General features: G+C 41.2%; 2 protein-coding genes across 3 annotated transcripts in view; one reads left to right on the plus strand and one right to left on the minus strand.

Annotated features, from left to right (window-relative positions):
* daam2 (dishevelled associated activator of morphogenesis 2) overlaps positions 1 to 11605 on the plus strand; it is a 54226-nt gene extending 42621 nt beyond the window's left edge. The window contains exons 18-26 of the mRNA XM_072458243.1: positions 171 to 255; positions 966 to 1072; positions 1547 to 1635; positions 3586 to 3754; positions 4351 to 4458; positions 4552 to 4612; positions 5778 to 5909; positions 8391 to 8561; positions 9163 to 11605. Coding sequence (XP_072314344.1) covers positions 171 to 255; positions 966 to 1072; positions 1547 to 1635; positions 3586 to 3754; positions 4351 to 4458; positions 4552 to 4612; positions 5778 to 5909; positions 8391 to 8561; positions 9163 to 9378 — 1138 coding nt within the window. The 3' untranslated portion in view covers positions 9379 to 11605. The remainder of the gene's footprint in view (positions 1 to 170; positions 256 to 965; positions 1073 to 1546; positions 1636 to 3585; positions 3755 to 4350; positions 4459 to 4551; positions 4613 to 5777; positions 5910 to 8390; positions 8562 to 9162) is intronic.
* A 1610-nt stretch (positions 11606 to 13215) lies between these two features.
* mocs1 (molybdenum cofactor synthesis 1) lies at positions 13216 to 17743 on the minus strand. Of its 2 annotated transcripts, none has more exons than XM_072457821.1 (11): positions 17456 to 17743; positions 17183 to 17288; positions 16499 to 16666; positions 15706 to 15870; positions 15368 to 15429; positions 15137 to 15248; positions 14882 to 14994; positions 14684 to 14794; positions 14495 to 14615; positions 14374 to 14421; positions 13216 to 14042 (listed from the first exon to the last, which is right to left on the minus strand). In XM_072457821.1, exons 1-11 carry the CDS (start codon positions 17657 to 17659, stop codon positions 13282 to 13284), a joined length of 1971 nt encoding a protein of 656 aa, XP_072313922.1. In that variant the 5' UTR covers positions 17660 to 17743; the 3' UTR covers positions 13216 to 13281. The 2 variants fall into 2 exon arrangements, with proteins under 2 accessions (XP_072313922.1, XP_072313923.1); XM_072457822.1 differs by having other exon boundaries at positions 14007 to 14042; positions 14362 to 14421; positions 17456 to 17741.
* Positions 17744 to 18355: the final 612 nt, after the last annotated feature.

Genomic DNA, 18355 nt, shown 5'->3' on the forward strand with positions numbered 1-18355 from the left:
TAAACACTGATCACATGCACTGGCAACAGCTGGCCCCCGGGTCCCAGACTTGGATGGTTGTCACTCACTGCCCCTTTTTTAAGACCCTGTCATCTGAGTAATGTAATCAATTGTTTGGTCATTAATTGAGACAAAGTGCTTTGTCTGTAACCGCGTGTTTCACTTCTCAGGTTGAAAATGAGCAATGAAGAGATTAGGAGGGCGATTCTAGAGATGGATGAAAGAGAGGAGCTCGCCAAAGACATGTTGGAGCAGGTAATTGGGCAGAAGTGTTTCTCAAGCTGTGGTGCAGAGACCGCTTGTGGTAGTGTTTGTTTTTTTTCTCTTTTGATCTGGTTAAACCTTGACTCGGTATAAAAAAGTGATATGTTTAATTTTTAGATCATTACTCGACTATTTTTTATACCTGGTTTAAACCTAACTTGGTCTTGATTTAATTGTGGTATTTGTGATGTCTTAAGTGACACTTTTTATAAACTTACTAAAGAGGCTGTAGAGTAAAATCGGTTTTGTTCCAGTGTAGATATATTGTAAAAGCAGCTAGCTCTCCGACAGCACACTGCGGTCTGATTCTGACCCAGTCTATTTTTTTTGCGTTTTAATCCTCCTCGAAGCAGGAAGTGTGCTGTTAGTACGCTAATGTTTGTTAGCTTTACCGTGACATTAAACTTTAAAAAGTGCCTATAAAATAACTAATCAGCGTGAATATTTAAGATTTTCAGAAGTGAGAAATGCATTTAAATAGCTGCAAACAGTTTAAAAGGCACTGTACCTGAAAAACTACACAGAATGCTTTTGTTTTAAAGTTTTAGACAAGATCAAAGTTGGATTTGAACTTGAACATACTCTGAAAGCTACATTTATAAAGCTGGAAACATCACTTTGAGATCCTAAATCTGCTATAGCTGTAACGATGTTTGACATTTGTCACGATGGAGTAACTCAAATATTGTGCGTCTTTCTAGCTGCTGAAGTTCATCCCAGAGAAGAGTGACATCGACCTGTTGGAGGAGCACAAACACGAGCTGGAGCGGATGGCCCGGGCTGACCGCTTCCTCTTTGAGATGAGCAGGTACCGAGCGTCATTCCACCAAAGCCACTTTTTACCCTTTGATGTGACCAAGACATGTTTTAATAAAAGTCTGTCCTTGGAGTCTGTTTTTACTGGGAGCAAATTGTCCGTTCGAGCTCAGTAGGTTTATGAACTGTAGGAGGAGTTGAGATAAGAAGTTATAGCACAACCCGATTCATCTTTGATCTAAAAAGGTTGTTCTGCCCTTCACTTGAGAGAGCTCCATTACAGCAGTGGCATTTTTTGTTCTCATAAATCTTTTAACTCATTACTTTATGTTCTGAAATGGTTTCTGCACATTTTCCATCCTCCTAAATCAATGTATTCTTCTTAATACTATCATCCCATACCATTGGTTGATGCTTATTTGAAGAAAAACTCTGATTATCGTATATATTGAATTGTGTGGTCCCCTGTGATTCCCAGCCCAACCGTAAAATGTAACTTTCTCTCATTTGTTTCCTTGACTTCCAGAATTGACCACTACCAGCAGCGACTGCAGGCTTTGTTCTTCAAGAAAAAGTTTGCAGAGCGACTTGCTGAAACCAAGCCCAAAGTTGAAGGTAAGGACAGACGCTTAAGGGGCTTGTAAAACGCACTACTAACACAGACCACGCTTTTGTGGAATATTGAGTTATTCTATTACCAAAACTGAATTTATCCTTTTCCTTTGTGCCCTGAATCCGAGCCGATGTTGAAAACGTGCTCACACAAGCGATAAACTATCCGGAGAAATCAAATGAAAGATTAGAGGGCCGCGCCGCATCATATTGTACACACTTAGACGCTTACAAGCAAAAACATGTTTCAGACACTAAACATGTCAGCAGCTTGGCGCTTTTTTCGACGGGATACTGTGAAATTCATGCGCAGTAAGTTGTTTGCACGCTGCACTCCTCTCACTGCGAGCGAGTCGTCAGTTGCCAGGAGCCTGTTTTGGAAAGCTGGCTTGTGTTGAGAGAGAGGAGCCTTTCTCATAAACCCGACTTCAGAGCGCAGCAGCTGCAGTGATGGACGCGTGTGTGGGAACGCGGGTGTGTCGCTTCTGAGCTGTCACAAGCCGCTCCACAACAGAGCTACTACCAAGAGGCTTCAGAAAGTCTTATTCATAAGTGGACACAGCTCAAGCAAAAGTACCAAATTAAAGTAGAAGTGAAAGTGTAAGTTTAAAGGTGCACCGTGTAACTACCGGCATTATTACTGTTAATTGCACCTGTACCTTGTAATACTGGTTCTTTGGCAGCTACTACGTACAATATACTTCACTGGTGTTGTTTTTACTGATTTATTCTCGTCTGTCACGTCTTTGAAATGTAAAACCAAATTAAATAATGCATTCATCTTTTGCCTCGTCTGCATTTCTGGCCCCTGGAAATGTAAATTACAATATTTTGTGTAATCTAATAGTTTCGCGTATTGATTCAAGGCTTCGAAATGGCACTCAAACGCTTTTAAATCACATTTCCCATTTGCAACTGGGGATAAAATCATTGCCATCTTATTCGTTCTATCATATTATCTTGATAACTTTTTTCTCTGTAAACTTACGGACCACCCAGAATGTTTCAACGAAAGACATGAATGCGGTTCGGTTGTTTCCTGCAGAAGACATGGCTCAGCTTTAACAGAGCGAGTGTAGCTGATGGTTTTTACATACACTTTGCCGCCACGGGAAGCACCTGCACTTTGCCATAGCGACGGGGAACTCCTTGGTGGGGGGGGGGAGCAGTGAACCTGTTCCCCTGCTGTTTTAGGGACGAACGGAAGACATTGATGCGTTTCCCTGTTGACCCGCTCAGACACTGATCAATCATTATGAGGAATGGGAGCCGTAAAGAGGAGCCTGAGAAGTTCGGGGCCATGTACAGTCACATCTGGGTCAGGGGGGGAAGGAGGACAAAAACAGATTGTCGTTAAAGCTCATTTGCGATGTGCAATGAACAGACGGGGTTAAAAAAGTGCTTAAAGATGTACAATAAAACTGTAGGAATCTTAACTTTTTGCCGGAAAGATACGTGATTTGAATACTCCATCTAGGGTTGACAGTCAATCAATACTGAGATACTTTTAAATTTAGTGTCAAATATGTCAGAACTAGTACAAGACCACATGATAAATGACAATTGATTGATGATAAAACAAACTTATAATACTTTAAACTGAAAATGACATCCTTTATTACTGTGGTATCGAGTATTGAGTGTTTCTTTAAGTATTAGAAGTGAGTTTGGGATGCATTTTATTCAACATTTACTCCAAATGCCTTTTCATTTAAACTGAATCTACTTTATCACAACGCTTCATCACTCAGAAAGCTTGATTTCCTAAAAGGACATATGGTTTAACAAGAATGGTTAAACGCTATTACATTCAATAAGGATTTCAGTCTTTGGTGAGACCTAATCGTACTCTCGGACGTTGTGGCATCCCTACGTGTACTGTAACATTCTCCTCCTGTCAATGTGAATCATTTGATGTCTACAACTGCACCTTTTCCCTTGCCATCCCTCCAGCTCTCCTCAGTGCGTCTAAGGAGGTGGTCCGGAGCAAGCGGCTGACTCAGATCCTGGAGGTGGTTTTGGCCTTTGGGAACTTCATGAACAAAGGCCAAAGAGGAAACGCCTTCGGTTTCAAGGTTTCCAGCCTCAACAAAATCGCTGACACCAAGTCCAGCATAGACAGGTGAGAGAATCCGCGCTGTCAAGACATAATATGCACGGCCGGCGTTCACATTTAGCCGGACCCTGCATGACTCCTGGACGCTGGGTCGAGTTTCCGTAACGAGCGCTGAATATGTGCGTTGAAGGATTTGTCGAGAAACACAAACCGTAACTATAAATGTATATTAATTCGGACACGTACAATATATTTAGTGACACATTTGGATCAGACTAAACGTTTTTTTTTTTTTTTTTTTCGTAAAACCATGGTGACAGGGCGAATACAGACCACACCAAAAGTACAGCACCATTTTCCACTGCTCCAAAAAGTAAACTCAAAGGACCTCTAACTTCATGCCAGCACTGCACTTCCTGTCGGCCTGTTCCAATGCATGATGGGAACTGCAGTCCGCGCTCCAAGATGTTTGACCCCGATTGGCCTGTGTAATGTTTCCCCCGACACTTCGACCAAAAAATGCTCCTCGCCGCAGCCATGTACTTTAAACCACCTTCCAAAATAGTCCAAATAGCCCCTTAAAAACGAGGTTGTGAAAATGTTTTCCTTACGATACGAATCATTTCATTTATTTTTCATGTTTGATTTGTCATTGATTACAGGAATATTACCATGTTGCACTATCTGATTATGATCTTTGAGAAGAACTATACGGACACGCTGCAGATCCAGAACGACCTCAACAATGTGCCAGAGGCTGCAAAAGTCAAGTAAGCCCACTGTTCCAACACTAAATCACAGTGCGCCTGTGTGTCAAAAGACCGCTGTAAACTCATGTTCGTTCCCTTCTCGTTTCGTGTCAGCCTGGCCGAGCTGGAAAAAGAAGTGCACCATATCAAAAGTGGACTGAAGGCGCTCGAGGCGGTGAGTTGCTCTGCGTCACGCTCCTTCGCGCTGTTTTTTCCCGGAGCGTCTGTAATTATGTTTGAGTGTGGCAGAGATGGACGGCGGGGCGAGGTGTTTAAGTGTCACTGATGTTCTGTGGAGAAGCGAAACCCCGCGTGGCGTACAGTAGTGATGGCACGAGCGCGCACACGTGGAACAACTCGGGAGATTTGACCGATGAAATGCTGTGTCAAAAAATGAAGAAAGATGTTGCATAAATCAACACAGCAATGCATCAGCCCTCTATACATGCGTTCGCACATCCGGGAACTTGTGCAAAAGTGCCAAAAACCTGCGTTCTGTCAGGACATTGCTCTGTTGTCAGACCAAGGAATGATAGCTTTGTCGTGTACCTTTTAGTTTGCCGTTATCGTCCAAAGAATCAAAGTATTCGTAGCTCATTATGCCGTAGAAAAGGACGCAGTCGTGTTGGTTTTTATATATCGCGTGCCCCTTTTAAAATGGCCGCTATGGGGAAGTCCCGGCTGTATGACGTCACTGCGAACGCATGTATTAAGCTGTAGTGAAGATTTTGAATAGGCTTGTGTGAAGCAAAGAAGTTCCACAGTATGGCATTAGATATATTCAGTTACAGATGTTTTCACTGTAAAAAGAACTGCCTTGAAAAACACATTCTTGTCTAGAGCGGGATCTTTTATCGGCTTGTTTCTTTTCTCTTTTTTTATAATTTTTTTTTTTTTTTTAAATATTTTTTTTATTGAAAGAATAAACACAGACCAATCAAAACTTTTGTGTAAATAAAGATACAGTCCAGTGACATTGCCAAGAGAGAAAAAAAGAAGAAAGAAGATTTTTTTTTTTTAAATAAAATAAAAAATAAATAAAATATAAAAGAAGGTGTGGAGTGGGCAGAAACAGAGTACCGGCTTGTTTCTAAGAATATAGATATGTTTAATTCCATACTGCGGAACATTTCAGAAGCAATAACATCTCCATGGAGACGAGCAGTTGGCAGATCCTCCACCAGAATAGTTACGCAGTTCATCTTTTAAAGGGCCATTTCATTCTTGTATAGTGATGAAGTGATGTTTGTTTTATCAATGCTAAACTCAATAACACAGTAACAAACGCCTTTAGAAATCCCAATGTTACGTTCTAAAAAGCCTCTGTGTTGTGTCGCCAGGAGCTCCACTACCAGCAGAGCAGGACGAGGGAACGCGGCGACAAGTTCGTGGCCGTAATCGGAGACTTCATCACCGTGGCCGGCTTTAGCTTCTCTGAACTGGAGGACCAGCTGAGCGAGGCCAAGGACAAGGTAGTAAAACGCTTCGACATCCACTTGTAAAGCGCGTGTGGGGCTGGACTCGCACATGTGGGTGGCTTCGTTGCTTGTTTTCGCCGTGCCAAGTCTTCATGTCAGACGGGAGAAGTGTGAAAGAAGGACAGAACTCTAAAGAGACGGAACTTAAACCCCAAAAGTGCACAGCAGAAAGAGTAAATGGATAGTTTGTCTCTTTGTCTTTGTTTTTTCACGTCAACACAACCCCCTTTCCTTACAAGTGGGAGAATCAACCTTCTGAACTCTGCAGGCCCACAAACTGATGGATCGTAGGAAATATGTAATGTGAAAGTTTCTCTGGGACTCTGAGGATCTCAGAGAAGAAGGATTTATTTGAACATTGAGCTTGCTGGCCTTTGTTGCTCCGTTGCACATTTAGCATTTCGATGATGACATGCTGGCTTCAGGACACGGAGGAGCATCCAAAAGTGACATTGTATATATAACCGTTTCAACAGGGATTACTTTAAGGTTGTTAGAAGTAAAAAAAATAGGTCAATGTTGGTGTCAAGGGAAAAAGGAGGAGGAGCTGGGCCTCGGTTGCTTCTGTAAAACAAAAGAGGTTGTGTTTGCGCGCTCTCCTCCTCGCACATCCCACTGTCTGCGTCAGGGAGTTTGTGCTGCCGAGAGGGGAATCTGACGTAGTAACTCAGCATGTCAAGGCTCTTTGACAAGTTTCCAGCGGAATACAAATGTGAAGTGTGGGTGTATCTGGGCTAGTCGCTCTTTAAAACGGCAACGTTCTCAGGGCCAAGATGCCAAACTAGCAGCAGTATAAAATGTGTGTTTTTAAAGACTTTATTTAACAGAACATTATTGTGTGAAATGGGGGTGAAGCAAATTGCCAGGTAATCAAACTCACAATGTTGTGGTTGAGACGCACATGTAATAAGGTATTTTTATTGGTTGGAAATAAGATAAGATATGCCTTTATTGTCCACACATGGGGACATTTTGGTGTTACAACGCAATAGATACAGGGGGAAAGGACAGATGACTTATCGGAAGTTTAAAAAAGCACAACAAATGACTTGGTGCCTAAAGCCACACAATGTAACTTTTCTGCTGGAGAATACGCCACCTTTTCATGTCCAAGGTTTTATTGTGTTGTATAAAATATTCCACAGTACAGCACTAAATGGTTATTCGATTACAGGTGAGCAAAGTCTTCCACAAACCATTTAGCGTTGAGTGGCGTTTAGTTTAGATTTAATGTGATTCTATGGAACGTTCCAGGCAAAGCAATAACAGCTACTTGGAAACGAGCAGGTGGCCGACCCCTCCACCTGAAAAAGTACATGTGCTCCTTCAACTGATGAGCCATAGTTAACACAGATTATTATCTCATAATGACACGTGTAGATGGAAGATACTGTATTAGGCAGCGTGGAGTGAATAAGCTATAGTGAGTGGCTAAAGAACTCATTCAGAAAATCTCTACAACATGTTGGTTTGCGGTGATCAGAGTCTGTTCAAAGCGGTGCTAAAATGTACTATATTTCATTGAAGAACTGTCAAAATGTGCCGTGAGTCTGTGACATTTGAGTGGAGCTGGATGATAAAGACAGGTCGACAAAAAGGCTCAAAACAATTCATCCAAGCTCAGTCTTATATGGGCCTCTTGTTTCCCACTAAAAACATGGCAATGTCAAGTAAGCCATATTTTAGACAAAAAGACATTTGGCCTCTTGGAAAGCTGTTTACGACTTGTTAGGATTTGAACTTTACCTCCTGTATTTTTCGATGTGTGTGTGTTTACTCATTTAGCACAGACCCAGGGGGACGACGGGAAACAGATCTGACCAGACACATAATTACAGGAGCAAGAGCGATGGTGGCGGTGGTTGCCATGGCTGCCAGCCCATAATAACAGGATAGTTTTGCATCCTCAGAAAAGAATGAGCTCTTCATATCCTCACACTTGGGGCCACATGGAACGTTCAAACCGCTCAAAACCTCACGTGATACTATGGAATCTCACTGTGAAATGACTGGAGCGCATTATACTTTTTATACTAGATTCTGTACTGTTTACTTTTTTTTTGTGTGCTTGTTGTGTTATCAAATGTGTAGCAGGAACTTAATTTTAAATCGGTCGTTTAATGATTAATAGTTTCAATAAGTGACACATTTACCCAACTGTATTAGTCATATTTGGTAACGCTGTATAAGAAAATGTAGGAAATGTAAATTGGTTTAAAACTGCTTCCTGGACGTCTTGTGTTGAGTTCAGGAATGATGAATGTGTGTTGTTGGCTGTAGGCATCATCTTGGCTCGTCGATGAGACAGATGGCGCAGCAGAGTGGACATACGGCGGTCAAATGTTGTCAAGCTCCTTCAGTTGCGTTGGTGTTAACATTTTTAGAGTGCAGTTTTGGCTCCCCTAGCTTAATGTCAAATATATGCAACGTTAAACTAGCCATTTAAGAAGTTCAATGTTGATGTTTTCGTTGCAGTTTGGCAAAGCGCTGAAGCACTTTGGGGAGGAGGAAGGAAGGATGCAGCCAGACGAGTTCTTTGGAATCTTTGACACGTTTCTGCAGTCTTTCGGTGAAGCGAGACAAGACCTGGAGAACATGCAGCGACGCAAAGATGAAGAGGAGAGAAGGGCACGGATGGAGGCCATGGTAATGCTTACGATACACTACTGCGGTAGACACTGTGAAAACGCCATCCGAGAGACGCAAAGACACGAGGCGACAAGGACGAGATTTGACCAGATATTGAAGTTTGGAATAAATCTACCATCGCGTGTCTTTAATCTTACATTTTAGTGTTTATTTGTATTGTGTACATTCATATTTTTCTGTAATAGTAGATTATGAACATTATGAACTCTCCAGAAGTCAAATGTAATGCAACTTATATTGTTTTAGTTCGCAAAAGGGGCACATTTTGAATTTGTCTGCCAATTTCCAGACATCCAAAATCCCATATTTTTTTGTCAATAAAATAAGTAGAAAATTTAAACCTAACTTTATCTATTTTTCTGATTTTCATGTGCTTTTTTTTCTTGCATATATGCACGTTAACTACAGAAAAATTGTGTGTATATATCTATATACCTATACCTATACCAGTATATAATGTACAATTATCAGGGTTTTTTGCTAATCATCTGCGTAATGATGTCATAATTTACCATTATATTTCAAGATCTTATCCCATCCCTAAAGCTCAAGTATCTATGTATTACACAGTTGTCTAATGCGTTGCCCTTGTGTCCAGCTGAAGGAGCAGAGGGAGCGCGAGCGTCGGACCAAGAAGTCGGGCACAACAGAGGAAGTGGGCGGAGAGTTCGACGACCTGGTCTCCGCCTTACGCTCGGGCGAAGTCTTTGACAAGGACCTCAACAAGTTCAAGCGCAACCGCAAGCGCTCCGTCAACCAGCTGGTGGAGGGAAGCGGTGGCCGCGAGCGCGCCGTCACAAAGGTCAACTACTAACAATAAAGGAGGAAGAAAACGTAATGTATTACAGTCCAAAACGACCTACACTTTTGTCTGTTACTGAGCGGTCACAGAGAGCCGCAGGAAGGATGCCCAGCGTTTCGAAGCCAATTCTCACCCGTTGAAGCAGCTTTCGGAGCTGGCCCGATGATGACCGCTAACAGACTTAACTGACAGACCACTGTGGCACTCTTAACTGTTGGCACTGTGCTAAAAGTGTTGTTTTCACTTCCCGTTTGCTCGCTCCCCTTTCCCGTAACCCAAGGAGCTAATCACGGACGTTTGGGATGAAGCAGTCGCGCTGTACATAGTGGAAGGCCGAGGGACCGACCCAGAGACGTATACGTTAAGTGTTGGCACAGCGATTACACTATTGCTCTACTCATCGACCCCTTTTCCACATCACGCCGACGTCTTCACAGCCTGACTAAAGGTGCCATAAGAATTCAAGCATTACCTTGTTTAACGTTTTGTACTTTGCTCTCGATTTGTGCAGGAGACGTGTGAACCTGTATTCATGCAATTAGCTGTGTATCAGTACATATATATATATATTTATATTTAGATGCAGACGAGCTAATTGCCAGGAGGTTTTCCTAAGTTCGCCCACGGCATTTCGTTTTTTTGTACACACACATCGCTTTATTGTACGCTGGTGTTGCGAGTTCACAAAAAGAGTAGATGTTTTTTCTTCTACGTCATCCCGCTTTGTCTGGAGGAAGCCTCATGTACGCCAGCGCCACACGTAGCTTTTACCCAAACCAGGAAGTAATCCTCTGCTCATTAATTAGCTGTACTAATGGTTATGAAGGAATGCCATATGAATTTATATATATTTAGGTTTATTTTATTTTATTGGGGTTCTTGTTATGGATCTGATCTACTGGTGCTAAAAACATGAGACAGTTTTGTTACACACACAAAGGTATTTAGTGCTAATGTGGCTTTCGATAATTTAGTTCATATTTATTTATGTAACAATATCACAGCAACATGGCACTTAAGACTCGACGCAAAGTTGTGTCGGTGTGCAAGACACTGACCGGCAACAACTGTCAAATGTAGTGACACAATCTAGTAGTCATGAAAATGTGATGGTTAAAATGTGACAAGTTTGAATTGGAGCTGAAAAAATGAATGGTTCCATCTCTATCAGTCTTCAATATTACAATTTACCGTCAATAGAAAACCATTTTACTGCCACTCATTCCGTTCTGACAGCAGCACAACAGAATTCTAAGATTGTTTCATGTCCAATTTCACAAGTTCATGAACAAACTTGTCACTGCACTTAACTTTACAAGCACTCGGTTTCAAAAGCATCATACAAGACGTGCCACATCACTCGCAGCCAATTATTTCATTGTTTTATTTTCAAGTTCAAGTGCCTCAGCTCCTGCCCCACAGCTGAAACTAAAATATTCCAAACCTTCAAAGACTTGGGCGCCACCTTGTGGTTAAACGATGCCACTAGTTTTCTGACATGATATAAATGAATCCATTATCACCATCTCTCAACCTGTTTCTATTGCCATGATAAATAATTCTGGCAAACCAAAAACATTTATAGTTACGACAATATGAAAATATGACTCATAGATGAAGTTCACCTGTCTTTTTATTTAGGCTGTTTTATTTCTTATCCTCTGCACATTTCCACCCCTGTCTACAAACCACATTTCGACTGTTTAAAACTCCCAACCCATTTGAATTATAATATGTTTTATTTTATCATAGCTGGCTCTATTTCCTAAAGAGTTACGTCGTCAGTATTATTTCACATTTTTTTGTTACGGCCATTGACTGGCATATTGTAGAGTGTCAAACGGTGGGAAAACACAGAGGAAGGAAATTAGTAGCTGTTTAATGCACTTTTTGTACTATGGGACATTTCCGATTTTGCAGCGAGTTTGCTCTGAGTGTTGACGATTCGGAGGGGAGAGAGAGAGGGCACGTGCTGATGGGACAAAGAGGGGCTGTTGAATAAAGGGAGGGAGATGTTTCTGTCACTTGGCGTCGACTTGCATGTGCGAACCAGGTGCGCACCGTGTATTTCTGACTTTTATAAGAAGTAATGCTTGCAACACGGCCAACCTGTGTGTGAGGACAAATGAAAAAGTTGCACCTAATTTTTTGAGGTTGTAAAATTGTAAGGAGTCAGTATTTTTACGGTTGGATTAAATATCCTCCACCGATAAGATGTACAGTTGGAGAAAAAAAAGAAGCATTTTGTACACCATTCGTGATGTTTGACAAAAGATAAAAAAAATTAAAAAAACACACACCTGAGGAATGTTCCATTTACCTGTAAATTATACCTCTATTTATTTGCCTTATTTAGTTTGCTATATTTTGTATGTACACACATCATTACAATAAAATGTTATATGAATTAAAAACTGTGGTCCATGTATCATGATGAAAAATGTGTACGAGATGGAAACCTGTTTGCATTATTTTTCATTTGTGTTTTTCTCACCGTGTCTTTTGTAGGGTTACAATAAAACGTGTCCCTGGAACCCATCGAAAAGGCTCTTTTTAATATAGCTTCTCAATAGAAAACAAACTGTTCTTCTGCTTCCTTTTAGATTCATTAGTCACAATTTGATGTCACCATGACTACCACTCTTATGGCCATGAGCTATTGGTTCTGATTTATAATACAACTTATAGAAGGTTTCAGAGCAAAAGATTACTTAACTCTGTGAATTGGACAAACGTTTGAAACTTGAATCGACAGAAATTTATATTTGGAGACATATCTTCCGTTACATCAATTACCATTTAAAGTATATGTATGCATGTAATTTTACTCGGCAGGTAATTTGCAAAGTTGACTGTTCACCTTGTCCTCAGACTTGACATGCTCCTACTCTACATTACTTATAAATCAATGTAAATGAGGCAGGAGGAACCCTGCAGGGGGGGAAACTCTGAATATTTTTGGGGGAGCCTTGTTGCACTTCCCCTCCTTACTGTATTTATAGTTTAATTAATCCTCTTTACCTATGAAACTTTTGTAATTGTAGATAAGTTGCAGAAGAACACTTGCATCTCACAATGTTTACCTCTGGAAAAGGGCCGTAACTAACTATTTTAGCAGTCGGCGATACACGTTTTGATAAGTGTCAATGTACAATAAACTAAAGATATTTTATTTATCCAAATAAAGCTTGAAATATGGTGACTGAAGGCTTCTACACAAAATATTTACGAATGACGAGGGATATTTATGAAGAGACAAATTGTGCAAGTTGGTATTTACAAGGTCCAAGGATCCTTGCAACAGCTGCAGCTCATTTGGCAAAAAAAATAAGTAGCCTAATTAAAATTAAAATCCCTCTATTATTTCATTTTAGGCTCAGGGGAGCATAAATAACAAAACCTTGAAAGAAGAGGGAAGAAAACATCAGAAAGTGAATAATGGTTCAGAATACAGTATATAGGGCAGTTAGGCAGGTTATTAAATGTCCATGATCAGACGGTGTACATTTCACCCTGGAGAGAATCAAAGGGAATCATTAGAAAAGCTTTGTTAACAGCATATGGCGCTCAGACCTCAGCAGAAGATATTGTGACGACGGACGGGGCAGATTAGAGGGCATTCCCCGGGGGCCTGGACACTGGAGGTGGTAGGAGGACGCTGAGGAGAGCAGATGGACAATGTAATTCATGTGAGATTAATATCCAGTGATAGTTTCAGTCCTTCACAACTCTGCCAGGGTCTTAAATCAAACAAAAGTGCAGAAATAAAACTTTACACAGCAATGTTTGAGTTTTTATTTTATACCTACACATTTTAGCAGTTTTATTATTATCCACAAGATATTTCATAACTATTTTGTATCCAAAATAGTTATTTCGCAGAGTTATACATGATTATTCTTTACAGGCCTACATTCATGCATCACTGTTCGTGTCCTGAAAACGGTGAAAGTTCCTTTTGCCGCCGGTTTTACTCATCAGCTTGACGTCCGTGATGATGATGTCTTGGGTCACGGCTTTGCACATGTCGTAGAGGGTGAGCGCGGCCACAGACGCCGCGGTCAGAGCCTCCATCTCCACACCCGTCCGGCCCGTGGTGCGGCAGGTTGCGCTGACGACGGCGGCGTTTCGCGTCTCGTCCAGCTCGAACGTGACGGAAACATGATCAAGGGGCAGGGGGTGGCACAGGGGTATCAGGTTTGACGTTTGTTTTGAAGCGACGATCCCTGCGATTTGTGACACGGCTAACGCGTCACCTTTGGCCAACTGGTTTTCCCGTAAGAGTGAGAACGCCGTGGGGCCAAGGAGGACGGTGGCTTGAGCCGAGGCCGCTCTGCACGAGGGGGTTTTGGCGCTAACGTCCACCATGGAAGCACGGCCCTGGGTGTCGGTGTGAGAAAGCGTAGGATCGTCTGTGTTGGATCTGCGATGACATAGACGAATACTCTGGTGTAGTTTGGCGTTGGGTGGAACAAGAGCAGATGCAAGTGCGCTCTTGCTGAGACGTGGCATGAGCTGTCCATTTATTTTGGGGGAAATGACATGGGTGGACTTTGTTAAAGCCTTCCAGTCAGTGAGGCACACGGTATCCTTCGAGTGAACCATAGTCTTTCTGGGATGTGTGGTGTGAGGAAGTGACTCAGACACATTGTGCATAGGCCTTTGAGACGTGGTGCCTGCAGGAAAGAGCACACAAAAAGAACCGCTTGATAAATGTTAACATCAGTACTTTTTTTTTTTTCAATAAAAGCTTTAATCCATGAAGCACCTGAACACAATGCTCACAACTAGACTTATAGGTATAAATCACATCAGCCAAATAAATTGTTCTCACAAATCTAAAGAATCTTCTAAAACAAATGATTTATTAATTTAGTGTGTTATGTTAGTATCTTTTGATTATTGCTAAATCATCTTGGTTTTTAGTCATTTTAGTAGCGTTGATTTTTTTTTTGTTACTGTACTTTTTGAGGTGACTCATAAGTGTGTACGTACGCTGTCACCCACCAATGAAGATCATGGGTCTGTTTTTCATTCGGGAAATATTGAACATCCCTGAAATATAAAATACAGTCATGTAATCAACCTAGAACTGGGTGAAGACACTTTGTGCGCTTGATTATCATACCCGCGTGCTGCTTCTTCTTTCTGCCAACAGCCCCTCCTATTATCTGCAGTAATTCATCGTCGGATGCGCCGGAGCGTATGACATCACGTAGTGACACCTCTGAGGCGCCGAACAAACACACCTGGTCGGACATAGAATAAGTTACACGTTGATAAGAAAACACCATTTCAGTCATTGTTCTAGCTTTACCTTAAGGTTGCCATCTGCAGTGATTCGTAAGCGATTACAAGAACCACAGAAATGCTCGGACATGGAAGTTATGAAGCCCACCTTTCCTTTAAAACCAGGAACTTGATATGTCTAGAATAGATGAAATATACGATATAAAATGCATCAATAACACAACATTCAAAAATAAATGCACAGCCCCAAAGACCATTACTGAACCTTAGAAGTGTCTGTTGATCCTGGAGGCAGCATTCCAATGCTCGGCCAGTGCTGACGGATTTGGTCCAACATCTCCTGATAGCTCACCATCTTTTTAAAATTCCACTTGTTTCCTGTCAAGATGAAGTTGCATTGAAAAAGGTTAGTGTGTTTTACATTGCTGTTAATACTGAAATATTTGCTTGCTACCCATAAATGTGTTTAATATGCAGTGAACATAACATTTACAAGCAGGTCAGAAAATAAATAACTCACCGTCAAAAGGCATGTACTCAATAAATCGCACTTCCACAGGTTTTTTCTCCGTCAGTGCCACAAAATCCAACACCTCGTCCTCGTTAAAACCTCGCACTACCACACAATTGACCTGCAGGGGGAAGCACATGACAACAAGTGTCCATTTATTACATAAAACCAAAATAAACATAATTTACTCATATTTAACTGGTCAGACTTTCCCCACATGAGCAGAGCTCGTAAACTTACCTTCACTGGGTTATAGCCCATTTCTATTGCCTTGTCAATGCTTTCCATGACTTTGTGAAAACCTAAACATACAACAAATAGAAAATGTTGAAAGTATTGTGAAAGTGATTCCATTAGACAAGCTGCCAGTGTCGTAGTAAGAGAGTGAGTGATTGTAGATTAGGTCAGTTTTCTTTTTCTGACCAGAGCAGTTTGTCTTGCTATGGTTTCTACATATTTGTAAAAAATAAACTTACTGATAGCACTGTGTAATGATTTTTAATAAAATAATAAAATTACAATAGGACAGGTTAACTTTGGCAAACCCTAAATAAGACTAAATGTAAAGGACATATTACCTTTCCGTCTGACAATAAACTCAAACTTGGGCGGGACCAGTGTGTCCAGGCTGATGTTGATGTGGGTGAGACCAGCCTGCTTCAGCCGGGGCAGGGACCTGGCAAGGTTTAAGCCATTGGTGGTGACCGCAATCGTTTTGAGCCCTTCCAGCTTCTTTAATTCGGCTTTTGAAAAAGAGAGAAAAAATAATTATTATTTCTTTGTATCCTTATTAGACTGTAGTAGGTCACGTGACATCTCACCAGCTCCTGGTCAAGTGACTACTGAGTCTAATGCTTCTAGTTAGTCACACATACTTGTCCTATTCAACAAAGACAACTACAACTGCTTAGCCAAAGCATAAAATACAAGACAATAAATGAAAACAATAGAGGCATTTTAAAGAAATGTCCTCCCCAGTCACGTGTCTCGGTTCATTTTCAAGCATTTAATTTGATGCAGTTCTCGTGAATGACCCACAGTAACAAGTTCACAATAAAAAGGCATCTGAACATTTTATAGGAGGCACATGTCAAGCATGGCTACAACAAAAGCAACAACGGACAGTTATAAGTCAATTTGTAATAACACTATAGTAATAACACATAATATAACTCATTCAAAATATTCAAAGACTCTTATCAAGGGACAATGAAAAGACAGATGATTGTTGACTTCCAATGCATAAGAGCCAATAGAAGTGGTGATTGCATATGGTTAAGTATTATAAAACTATAACGATGTATTGCATTAGTTCATTTCTCAATTGGGAATTCAAAGTTACATGTGACGTGCTGCCATCCCGACCCTCACCTATGATATCCACCACGTCAGGGCGGATGAGGGGCTCTCCTCCAGTCAGACGGATCTTATCGACCCCCTCGTGCACAAAGAGGCGCGCTATGGTCAGGATCTCTGCAGTGGAAAGCAGCTGGGTTTTTGGTGTCAGCTTCACTCCCTCCTCTGGCATACAGTACTGGCCTGGGCAAAACACAGAAAGTACAGCCAAAAATGTCATGAGTGACTAATCAACAATTAGTAATATTAGGAAAGAAGAAACTTTGATACTATACTACTATTCAAATTTTCCTTTTTACTGTTAAATGTATTATTAATAGTCTTATTCTTATATAATTATACTATTATTATTTAGAGTTGTTGTACCACATTGCCAAGTTGTAAAATATGTATTACAAGAAATAATGACTCAATAAACACTTAAAAGTAATAATGGGCCAGTAATAAAAGTAACAGCACTAGTAAGTAGTAAAAGTAATCATAGTGAGTGTGTTACAGTAACACATTATATAATATAGTGATATAATGATTGAAGTAGTATCTATAACAGGCATTCTTCATACTTTGTGACTTATTCAAAGTTACACGTTTTGGAGGGTTTATACAGTTATATGTTTTTACAGATAAATGTAATCCAGTCACAATGAGAGGCCAAATGGACTATTGTATAAGGTGTGACTGTGTGAAAGGTTTACTCACAGCGCAGATTACATTTCTCAGTCAAAGACATGCGCAGATATGAGTGTCTCCGGCCAAAGGTGTCAGTCAGGAACGCAGAAAAGGGCTTGATGTTTCCAAACCTCTTCTGAAAACACAATGGACAAGAGGTGAACTTTGACTGTGAAACACACCAACTTCCAGCAGCTTGTTACTGATTGATGATGCATAGGCCTAGAGTACATTATGACGGCTAATGTACATTCTAACACACATACTACGACACGTTTGCATGAACTTTACTGCAGTTCTCACCAGTTTCGATGCTGTTTTGTCAGAATACTTGTAGTTGTGCGCAGTGGAAGTCGAGTCAACAGCTTCAAGTTCATTTTGCTTTGGCGCAACGCTGGGATAAAGTTGTGTGTCCACGTTCACGCCCCGTACCACCACTTTCCTCAAACACTGGACTCGTTTATGTCCGTCTAAGAACCGGCAGAGCAAACTAGCGTGAGCAGCCATGATGAAAAGCTCTGACAGATCTGCACAGATGATCCATGAGTGTTTACGAGGCTCTGAACTGCCCTGATACAGTCAACTTCAACCCGGGGGAAGTGGGAGGGGCCACGGACAATAACCAATCAGCTCATGGGGCAGGTGCGCTGAGGTGTTCTGGGTAATGTAGTAGCCAGGGTTTCATGTTTCTCCATTTGTCCACTAGATGGCAGTGCACCCATGTTCGCGTTTACAGTCAATGGTTTTAGTTATGACTGACCAGAGGCGTAAACTTGGACTAGAGACAGACTTGAGTCACTAAAGTTTGATGTCTTGAGGTATAATTCGATCAAATGTACTACAACTTAAGTCTTGGCTTGGACTTGAAGGCAGTTTACTCCAGACTTGACTGATCTAGAGCTCTGTGATAACTTGATGTTTCTCCTCAAAAAAATCAAATAAAAGCATTTTGAAAACAGCCCTCTTTATAGTTGATGTGGCCTACTTCCAGTGCTTAGCCTAATTTACTGGCTCAATCTCCCCCACACAGATCATTACTATATTATATTATACTATATTATACTATATTATATTATATTATCCATCCATCCATCCATTTTCTGCCGCTTTATCCGGGGCCGGGTCGCAGGGGCAGCAGTCTGAGCAGGGACTCCCAGACTTCCTTCTCCCCAGACACTTCCTCTAACTCCTCCGGGGGGATCC

Source organism: Eucyclogobius newberryi, unplaced genomic scaffold (assembly GCF_026437365.1).
Source record: "Eucyclogobius newberryi isolate DKJ021-1_F unplaced genomic scaffold, fEucNew1.0.hap1 SCAF_21, whole genome shotgun sequence".
Taxonomy (NCBI): Eukaryota; Metazoa; Chordata; class Actinopteri; order Gobiiformes; family Gobiidae; genus Eucyclogobius; species Eucyclogobius newberryi.